At 59.0% G+C, this 10506-nt stretch overlaps 1 protein-coding gene across 3 annotated transcripts; it reads left to right on the plus strand.

Annotated features, from left to right (window-relative positions):
* Positions 1 to 716: 716 nt before the first annotated feature.
* Positions 717 to 10109, plus strand: LOC129336755 (rho-related BTB domain-containing protein 2-like). 3 transcript variants are annotated; one of them, XM_054990076.1, is made up of 9 exons: positions 717 to 1008; positions 1115 to 1218; positions 1558 to 1743; positions 1911 to 2830; positions 2973 to 3091; positions 4694 to 4844; positions 5328 to 5416; positions 5829 to 5934; positions 8700 to 10109. In XM_054990076.1, exons 1-9 carry the CDS (start codon positions 817 to 819, stop codon positions 8873 to 8875), a joined length of 2043 nt encoding a protein of 680 aa, XP_054846051.1. In that variant the 5' UTR covers positions 717 to 816; the 3' UTR covers positions 8876 to 10109. The 3 variants fall into 3 exon arrangements, 2 of the variants coding, with proteins under 2 accessions (XP_054846051.1, XP_054846052.1); XR_008597740.1 differs by lacking the exon at positions 8700 to 10109 and having other exon boundaries at positions 5333 to 5416; XM_054990077.1 differs by lacking the exon at positions 1558 to 1743.
* The last annotated feature ends 397 nt before the right edge of the window (positions 10110 to 10506 follow it).

Raw genomic sequence — 10506 nt, forward strand, 5'->3', positions numbered from 1 at the left:
GGCTCAGGCCGCTGGCCAGGCAGGCAGCAACGGAGAGGCGCGGGTTTTCCGGCACTTCGATGCCGCCGTCCTGTAGGTCCCTCCTTTCTCTCCGACGGGGGCCACAGCAGCTTCTCCTCGCCTGCATTTCCCCGCACAACGGCCCTGTGAGGTGGGCCAGGCCGAGGCCACCCCGCAAGCCTCCCCGGGCCGCTTCGGAGCTGCGACTCGGCGCTCCGGACCGGCCCTCCTTGCTGCTGCTGCTGCTGCTGCTGCTGCTGCTGCGCGGGGCCCCCGCGGCTCTCCCGCCGAGGGACTGCCGCGCAGCCCCTCCTTTCCTCGGCTTTGCCGCCCGCCTTCCTGCGGGGAAGCGCCGCCACCTCACCGCGGGCCGCTCGGGGCGAAGAGCAGGCAGGGCCGCGGCCTGCCTGCCTGCCTGCCCGCTCGCCGCAAGCCCAGCCCTGCCCGGGGCGGACCCTGCTGGGCTGTCCAGGCAGCGTCGGCAGGCAGCGGGGCGCAGCGGCCAACCGGCGCCGGACTCGCCCCTCGACAGCGCTCCCGGCCGCCCCTCCCCGCGCGCTCCCGGCCGCCGGGCACGCCCCTCCAGCGCAGCCCGACCGAGGGCCGCCTGCAGAGGCGCGGCGGCTGCGGGGGCGCGCCGCGCCTTTGTCCGGGCCGGGGGCGGCGCCTCCCGCCATTGGCGGCGGGGCGGGGCGGGGCGGGCGCGCGGCCGGCGGCCCAGCGGAGACGGGATGGCGCCCCCGAGGCGCCCCCGGCCGGCCGCCGCTCTGACGGGGGGCCGGGCGGGGCGGGCCCGCTGAGCGGGGCGGGGGCCCGATGGAGCTGGACGTGGACTACGAGCGGCCCAACGTCGAGACCATCAAGTGCGTGGTGGTGGGCGACAACGCGGCCGGCAAGACGCGGCTCATCTGCGCGCGGGCCTGCAACGCCACCCTCTCGCAGTACCAGCTGCTGGCCACCCACGTGCCCACCGTCTGGGCCATCGACCAGTACCGCGTCTGCCAGGAGGTAGGCGGCGCGGCGCGGCGGGGCGGGGCGGGGCGGCGGGGGGGATCCGGCCCGGGCCCCTGCATGCCCGCCCGCCCGCCCGCCTCACGCGCCCCTCGGCCGGCAGGTGCTGGAGCGCTCGCGGGACGTGGTGGACGAGGTCAGCGTCTCCCTGCGCCTCTGGGACACCTTCGGCGACCACCACAAGGACCGCCGCTTCGCCTACGGCAGGTGAGCCCCTCGCGGCCCGGCCCGGCCCGGCCCGGCCCGCCTCGCACAGCGTGGCTGCAGGAGGGCGGCGCGGCGGCGCGTTCGCCACGGAGCTGCAGGGCGGCCCGGCCTGGCTGTGGCGCGCCGCCCTCGGGGTCGGGAGCCGCTGAGAGCCGGACGCGGCAAGGGGGCGGGCGGCAGAGGCCGGTCCCTTTGCTGGGGCCGGCGCGGCCCCTCTGGGCTGGCCGGAGCGAAGCCGGTGGGAGGCGGCTCTCCCGGGTGGTGGCCCCGGCCAGATCCCGGCGCCTGACCCTTTCGCCCCCTGCCCTGCCCTGCCCTGCCCTGCCTTGCCTCCCGCAGGTCGGACGTGGTGGTGCTGTGCTTCTCTCTGGCCAACCCCAACTCGCTGCGCCACGTGAAGAGCATGTGGTACCCCGAGATCAAGCACTTCTGCCCGCGCACACCCATCGTCTTGGTGGGCTGCCAGCTCGACCTCCGCTATGCAGACCTGGATGCCGTGAACCGTGCTCGCCGGCCCTTGGCCAAGTAGGGTGGACCCTCAGCCCCGCTCTGCTGGCACCGGGCACCCGTCTCCAGGGATCCTGGAGGGCGTGGGGTTGCTCTGGGCAGCTTTCCTTTTGCCTCTGCTGACCAGGAGAGCCCTTGGGCCAAGCGCCCCCTTTATGAGCCTTGCTTCCTCTCTCTCTTTCCAGGCCCATCAAGCCATCAGATATCCTTCCGCCAGAGTGTGGCCATGAGGTGGCCAAGGAGCTGGGCATCCCATACTACGAAACCAGCGTGGTGGCCCAGTTTGGAATCAAAGATGTCTTTGACAACGCCATCCGTGCCGCCCTCATCTCACGCCGCCACCTGCAGTTCTGGAAGTCACACCTCAAGAAGATGCAGCGCCCGCTGCTGCAGGCACCATTCCTGCCCCCAAAGCCGCCACCGCCCATCATCCACATCCCGGAGCCGGCTGCCGCCGAAGGCCGAGGCCCCGGCAGCCTCTTCCGTGAGCCCCTCTGTGCCGACGTCGTGTTCTGCCTGTGGGGCGGGCACCGTGTCTTCGCCCATCGCGTGTATCTGGCCACGTCATGCTCCAAATTCTACGATCTCTTTATGCTGGACTTGGTAGGGGACGGCGTGGGCACGAAGGAGCCAGCCGGCAGGACTAAGAGCTTGGATGCCGACAAGAGTTCTTTGGGAGTGGCAGCTGCAGCAACAGCGGCTTCTCTGCGAGCCTCCCAAAGCGACGACCCCCTGCGCCTGATGCCGCCGCCCCGGGAGTTGTCTGGCTGGGGCCGGGGGTTTGTCAGCATGCGGCAGGAGGAGGTGCGAGACCCGCTCACCCATCAGGGGAAGCCCATGACGGTGGTCTGTATGGGTGAGCTGGTGCCCCTGGGCCCCTTCCGGGCCGTGCTGGAATACTTGTACACCGGGCACCTGGACCCGCACCGAGCCGACCTGATGCAGGTGGCCGCCATCGCAGAGCTGCTGGAGGTCTTTGACTTGCGCATGATGGTGGCCAACATTCTCAACAAGGAAAGTTTTATGAACCGCGAGATCACAAAGGCCTTCCACGTGCGTCGTGCCAACCGCATCAAGGAGTGCCTGAGCAAAGGTACCTTTGCAGGTAAAGAGAGAGCTGTGGCTTTACGGGTGAGGAGGGCCTGGTTGGGGCAGTCTAGGCTGCAGGTGTGCACGGAGCAGAGGGGACAGCCCTGGGCGATGCAGGAGGGAGCTGTCCCAAATGGATTGTGTGCCTTTCTCTCCAGATGTGATGTTTGTGGTGGATGACGGCTGCATGCTAGCCCACAAGCCGCTACTCCTTGCAGGCTGTGACTTCATGGTGGCCATGTTCGGCAGCACATTTCGAGAGAGCTGTGCGACTGAGGTGAGGAGGGGAAGTTGCTTGTGAAGGAGGGAGTTCCAAGTCCTCAGCAGGGGCGGGGAGAGAGGGAGGAAGCCCTTTTTGTCCTTGTGTGGGTGTAGGGCAGCAAAGGCCCCCCTTGTTCTTCTGTGGTGCCCACGGCCTGGCTCGTGCCCACCAGGCCTCTCTGGGGTCCCTCATTGCCTTCCTGGATCCACGGTGTTAGCTTTTGGGTAGGATGAGCCAGGAGAGTGATCCTGGCTGGATGCACAGGTGGCTGCCAGCCCTGCCCTGCCCCTGCCTCTCTTCCGCCGGGCCCTGTCTGCCTGCCTCTGGGGTGGCAGAGCTGGCTTGAGGCTCAGTATTCTTGCCTCGCCTCAGATGACTGACGAGGCCCTGTTAGGAGGAGCAGGTTTCTAGGTGGCCTGCCTGGGCGTTGTCCTTGTGCTGCCAGTCCTGCTTGCAGAAAGCCCAGTTGCCCCGACTGGAGGGATGGCAACAGGCCTGCTGGAGGCATCTCGACTGTCGTAAGTCGCACTTCAGAACCCTGTGCTTTTGTTCCCCTCCCTAGTCGGAGACAGTGGTGGTGTTTCCGCATCCGGTGCTGCCAGGCAAAGCCAACATTTCCCCAGGGCTGTCTCTGTCTCCTCTTGAATTTTGGAAGTAAGGAGAAACACTCAGAATGTGCCTTGAAAACTCGAGGTCAGGTGCAGGTGGCAAAGGTGTCTCCTTGCCTGGTGTGATGGGTTGCCATCCCAGAATTTATTGCTGGGAGAGAGAGCCAAAGGCCTGGGACCTGAGCAGCTTTTGCACCAGAGGGAGCCAGTCGGGGTGGCAGTGGAGTCCAGATGAGAGTGCCGGCTTGGACAGCTTTAGAGCCTCCGGATGGACTAGTGGCCAGAGAAGGGGGCTGGCTGACAGCTACGGCCTGAGTTTGGGAGTGGAGCCAGAAGGTTGGCAGGTCAAATGCAGCAGTGGAAGAAGAGGCCAGGCTTCATATCGGATCACACACCCCACCCCAGCGATGCTCTTTGGGAGCCAGCTCTGGCCCAGCCACCCTCTTCTCCCCAACACCCAGACCCGTGGGCAGCAGGAAGACCAGCTGCTGCCTGGACTGCCTCCGGTTGGCTTCTCAAGGGGAGGGGCAGCCACTGCCTCCCAGAACCCAAGATAAAGGGGGCATCTCAAAAACAAAGGGCCGCAGGGACCGTGCAGGGATGCAACTGCAGGCCAGGCAAAGCCTCTTCTGCTTCTTAGCTGGAGGAACTTCCCAGGCACTGGAGTGGAACCAGGGTGCAGCCGTGGGACATGTGAAGTGGTAGTGCAGCAGAGTGCCTCTGATCATGTGCGGAGTGAACTTCTTTGGCATGGACTTACCCTTTCAAGCAGGAGAAACAGCTTCTTGTCTTTCGGAGGATTTGTGATTTGGAGTCAGGAGGGGCTACACGTGTAAAGATACAGGCAGCATCCGTGGTGGCTTCTCTTCTGGCGGGGTGGGTGGGATGGAATGCAGAAGGAAGAAGCTGGCTGTGTGTGTGTGTGGAATTGGCAGCCAGGGGCTGTTGGGTGCCGGGCCAGCAGATGCCGAGCAGCTCCTTCAGCACAGGCCCCCCCTCCCCCCCTCAGGTCTCCCTGCCAGGCACAAACTGCGCTTGCCTCCGTGCCGTTCTGGAGTTCCTCTACACAGGGCTCTTTGTCCCTAGCCCAGACCTCGATGCTATGGAGCTGCTGGTGCTCACCAACCGCCTTTGCCTGACCCGTTTGCAGGCCCTGACCGGTGAGTCCTTTGCTAGGCTGGATCGGGGTGGGGAGGGCCACCTGCTCGCCATCCGTCTGGCTGCTGCTGCTGCAAAGCCTCTTACGTAAGCCCCACCGATAAGAGAACGAGGCCGTGGGGACGCTGCGTCCCTGGGATCCATGTGTCCCTGGAGGCTGGTTGGCTCTCAGACAGAAAACCAAAGGGGGCATTGACCTTGGGCTGTTGCAGAGGGATGGCTTGTCCTGTGGAGCTCGAAACAAAGCTTCCCATCCTGCCGGGTGGGGCGAGGGAGGTGCGCTATTGAGAGTGGCGACCCAGCCTCCGAGCGTCTGCACTCTGCTCTCCTGACATCCGCTGCCTCACCCCACGTTTAAGAGCAGGTCAGATGGAGACATTTGCAGGCAGGTTGGCAGGTTTTCCACAAGTCCGGACCCAGCTGAGGGGTGTTCCTTTGAGCTGCCGCCCGCCCCCCCCCCGCATCACAGCCCTTTCTCCCCCCAGAGCAGTACGCAGTGGATGAGCTGGTCCATGCCAGCTTGCAGCAGGTGGAGATTGACACGCAAGTGATACTGTACCTGGAAATGACACAGGTACGGAGTCGTTCTTCTAGCGCTGCTGAATTGGGGAGCGCAGGCCTTGCCCTCCTGCCTTTTAGGGGCTGGGCACAGGCTGCTTACGGGGGGAGCTCCTTCGGAAAAGGAGTGTGGGAGTGCCTGCTGCACATCAGGCGCATTTGGTGTGTGTGTGTGGGGGGGGGGGGTCTTTCACTGCTGAGGATGGGACTCGCAGAGCCAAGCTGCTACCAGAGGTGTTTCAGTGGGAGTATCTGGGGCTGAGCCCAGGCCCTTGTGCCTGTGCAGTGGCGGCTCCGTCTTCTCTGGGAGGCCAGCCACAGTGACTGGCCATCCCAAGGAGCTCTCTTCTCCTCCTGCCCTGTCCGTTTGCACCCCCTTTCCAGGGGAGGTGAGCCCTTTTTGAACATTTCTCCCCTCGCCTTGACAGTTCCATAATGCCCGCCAGCTGGCTGCCTGGTGTCTCCATTATATCTGCACCAACTACAACAGTGTCTGTCGCCGCTTTCCCCGCGAGATGAAGTATATGTCGCCAGGTATGGATGCGACCGGCTGCTGGGCTCTGCTGGGCCGCTTAAGGGTGGAGCTCCTGCTCCTTGGGAGGGGGAGCTCCTTGCTTGACTTGGTATGGGGGGAGCAGTGCTGAAGAAGTGGTCTTCTCTGCAAGCATCAGGGGTTTTCTCCCAGGCAGTCTGATTTGGCCTGCTCTGACGTCCCGATTCCGTGGTTGCCCACTATCAGTTTACCTGCCCTTCATGCCAAGCAAGCAAGCACCGTGCTGCTTATAGTCACTTGGTGCCTGGGCAAGGGAGCCAGTACCCACCCACCCCCCGCCAAGATGGTATGTGTGGCAGGGGGCCATGGTGCTGCCTGGTCTTTAGAATCCCATAATAGACCTAGGCTCCCTTGCCTTTTACCCATAGCACCTTCTGCAGAGCCTCTGCTTGACAAAGCAGCAAACACCATATAGCAATCGAACTCTATTGTATACAATGAATATATCAATGGGTAATCCACACTTGTATACACAAAAGAAGCACTTAAAGAGTCTAACAGGATTATCTGATAACACCGTGAAATCTAACAAAAATGTCTGACAACGGGCTCTCAGTTTCTTTTCCCGTTTCGCATTTCCTTCATCAGGTTAATATTCCAGTTAGATGTGGAGTGTTCTTCGCAAAAAGTGATGACTTCAGATAGTAGGAACCGAATCAATCAATAATAAACACAATAATCACACAGTGTCACTGAACTCATTTTTCAAAACTAATTACAAACACCGTAATTCTATTAAAGCAACTTGCCATGCCTTCAAATATTAATTTCCTAACATATTAATTTCCAGAAGTCATAGAGATTCTGAAATACAAACAGCCATGTCTTAGTGTGCAGTTGGGACCAAAAGGTTCAGTATTAGGTGGTGGAGTCTGGCAAGAGCCTGCCAAAAGTAAACAGTACATAGAGCATCTCATAATAAAAGCCCATCGGCACCCAGTAGTCTCAGCTACTGCCGTTTCCGTTACTTTAAGAAAATCATTGCCCTCATTTTTTAAAATACACTATTATAACAATAACCGCACCAGAAAAAGGAATAACCGACATCATTTCATAAAAAGGGTGTAAGCTCAGCGGTCTGATTGAGTCCATGAGGTGTGCCTGTTTTAAATGTAAAAATAATGCGTGCCTCCGACTGCAATAAGGCTCTAGTGATGTTTGTTCAATTATATTTGGTTGGTTTACATCGATATAAAATCAAAAATTTAAATTCATCAGGTTGATGTTTTTTAGGAAGAAAATGTTCAACTAGAGGGGCTGCATGGATCTTACTCCGAATATGGGAAATATGTTCCAAGATGCGTACTTTGACTGGTCTTAAGGTTATTCATTTTTCTTGTGAGGTTCTAAGAAGGAACTAACTGTTCAGGAGTGTTGATTTTGGTGTACGGCCTTTTAAGTGAGACGACCTGCAGGGCGGAGAGCATTCGAGACCATTCGGATGCTCCTTGGGAGGAGCCCTTTCATTGTGAAGAGATCACGTAGAGCACAGGACGCCAGTCCCGGGAAACGGCAGTAGCTGAGACTACTGGGTGCCGATGGGCTTTTATTACGAGATGCTCTATGTACTGTTTACTTTTGGCAGGCTCTTGCCAGACTCCACCACCTAATACTGAACCTTTTGGTCCCAACTGCACACTAAGACATGGCTGTTTGCATTTCAGAATCTCTATGACTTCTGGAAATTATTATGCTAGGAAATTAATATTTGAAGGCATGGCAAGTTGCTTTAATAGAATTACGGTGTTTGTAATTAGTTTTGAAAAATGAGTTCAGTGACACTGTGTGATTATTGTGTTTATTATTGATTGATTCGGTTCCTACTATCTGAAGTCATCACTTTTTGCGAAGAACACTCCACATCTAACTGGAATATTAACCTGATGAAGGAAATGCGAAACGGGAAAGAGCCCGTTGTCAGACATTTTTGTTAGATTTCATGGTGTTATCAGATAATCCTGTTAGACTCTCAGATGCTGTCAGGTTCTGGCAGGTAGATCTCAATGACTTCACTGCATGAGTCCAGAACTACACCAGTTAAAGCTTTATTGGTAATCCGCGAGTTCAGCGATACAGTACAGCTACTCAGTACAGCTACTTAACCAGGAATGAAAACCTACGCCAAGCCCCAAGCCTATACTACGGCCTAGTCTCTCCACCCCCTTAACTGCCAGCGTTCTAAGTTCCCGCTTCGCACCCATCCACCCCATGCGTAAGGATCAAAGCAAAGCAACTAGGAATGCGGATGCTTTAGAAAGTTCAGGAGCTCCAAGGTTAAGTGTCCATGACAACGGCAGAAAGACTGATAAGCTTTCCCAGAAGGGGGGGGGAAGAGTTCAAGCAGTATGAGAGTATCAGAGTTCAAGACCTTCACGCCGGAAGCGTGGCAGGGGATGCCAAGCCCCTGACTGGTGCTGCTTCTTTTGGGTATACAAGTGTCTTCTGCCTGTGGATTTCCCGTCGATACGGTCATTGTACACAACAGAGTTTAATTGACTGCTACACGGTGTTTGCTGTTTTGTTTTGCATTTCACACACCATGGTCCTGTGTGTGGTTGATGAGCCTCTGCTTGAGGCATGCAGAGGGAAGTCTGGATCGCGTAGGCGGCTTGGGGATGGAGCCTTCGGATTTTCCCCTCGTCCCTGGCAGACCGTGAGAAATGACTGGAACTGACCCCGGGTGGCTGGAGGTGGGCGGCTGCTGACTCTAGTTGCTATGGAACTGCTCTCCCCTGCCCCCCCACAGAAAACCAGGCCCACTTTGAACGTCACCGCTGGCCCCCGGTCTGGTACCTGAAAGAGGAAGACCGCTACCTGCGCTCACAAAAGGAGCGGGAGCTGGAGGAAGAGGTGATGCGGAAACAGCACCCACGCAGCAAGTGGTGCTTCTGGCGCCCGCATCATGCCAGCCACATCTCCTGAGCACCCACTTGCCCTCTCCATCAGGAAGGAAAAGGGGCACAAGGCAGCTGTCCTGCTGGTGCCTTCGCTTCGGAGGGGAGGGGGCAGCCGATGGGGCTGATGGGGTGCTTTTGCCTTGGCATCGAGGGCCCTCTGCCACTGGCCAGTGAGGCGGGAGGGGATGGCTGCTTCTTGCCTTGTTGCCCCACCCTTCCGCCTGTCTGCCTGCAGGCTCTGTGCCTCTTGCCACTGCTGCCACGCCTTCACTTGGTGTTTACGTTCCTGTTGTACCTGGTGCTGGAGATGCAGCCCAACAAACGGATGGGCCTTGAGCCAGCCTTTTCTCTAATTGCTACCTCTGACCTTAGCAGTATTTGGGGGACAAGGAGGAAAGAGGGCCCCAGCAAGGGGCTTGGGAGCTGGTGGTGCAGAGAGGAGGCGGGGGGCTGGAAGGAGCCCGGGCTCCTCTTGTCCGGGCTTGCCACAGGGCTGTATTGTGGAGGAAGATCAGAGGGAATCCAGATGGCTCCAGTTGGAGTGGCTGGAACTGAATTCATGGTACTGATTGCAGAGCCTTGTGACTGTAGGGGAACTGGGGTGGGTGGACAGGGTGGACACGGGGTGGGGTGCATGCAAAGACAAGGATCCATAGGCCCTGTAAGTGCGCGCGCGCGCACGCGTGTATGTGTGTGTGTGGGGAGGGTAGGATTTCTTTAAAGTTCCTGTTTGTGACAACTGCTTCCTGCTTCAGGCTAGCCTGCTGGTGGAGCAGCATGGAGAGGAGGGTCTGGCGCCCCTTCTTAGCCATGTGGTGCCTTGGACACAACACAGGCCTCTTCCCCTTGACTGGCCTCTTGGAGGCAGGGGTACGTGATCTGCCTTCCTCCCTTCTTTGATATGCCTTGGTGAGGAAAGCGGAAGCAGTCCCATGGTCTTTGGGGAGGGGCCCAGCCCTGTTCCCCTCCTTCCCACCCTTGGAATTCCGCACAAACATTTCTACTCTTTTTCTAGGCGTCCTGTTTCCCCCCCCCCCGCCCCGCCCCCCACAGCCTCATCTGAGCACAAACCTACCCGGGGTGGTGCTGTTCGCAGCGCTCCCTGTCCTGAAGGGCTTTGGCAGATGCAGGCCCCCGGGGGGGGCTGGTGCGCATCTGTTTCTAACCACTGTGAGCGGGGCTTGGCCCTCCCCTCATTTTCTTACACACTTTTCGGTATTGGACTGTTTTAACCTTTAATAAAAGCCTTTTGTATTGTGTACTTGTTACGTTTTCTGCCAAGCGGGTGGCGGGTGCATCTGTGTGCGCTAAGACTTTCCATATCAAATGCTGTGAGAAATGCAGGCAGCAAGACTCCCCCCGTTGCTAACGATCACAGAGAGCAGCAGGGGCCGGGAAGCCCAGGTGGTGCTTCTCAGTACTGGGGCTGCCCTTTCAGCTGCGGGGGGGGGGGGGTGGCAGCTGTTCCCCCTCCCATCTGGCAGTCCTCTTGTTGCCCTTTCTCCATTGGGCAGTCAAGAAGGAAGAACTGGTTGAGAGCTGGCAGCTGGACGGACGGTGCTGCTCTAACATCCCCCAAGGGCTTCTGTGGTCCCAGGGGCAGGTTCTACAGAGGTCGGTGTTGGGGCCAGTGGAGGGCCAGTGTGCTCAGCAGTG

Source organism: Eublepharis macularius, chromosome 10 (genome assembly GCF_028583425.1).
Source record: "Eublepharis macularius isolate TG4126 chromosome 10, MPM_Emac_v1.0, whole genome shotgun sequence".
NCBI lineage: Eukaryota > Metazoa > Chordata > Lepidosauria > Squamata > Eublepharidae > Eublepharis > Eublepharis macularius.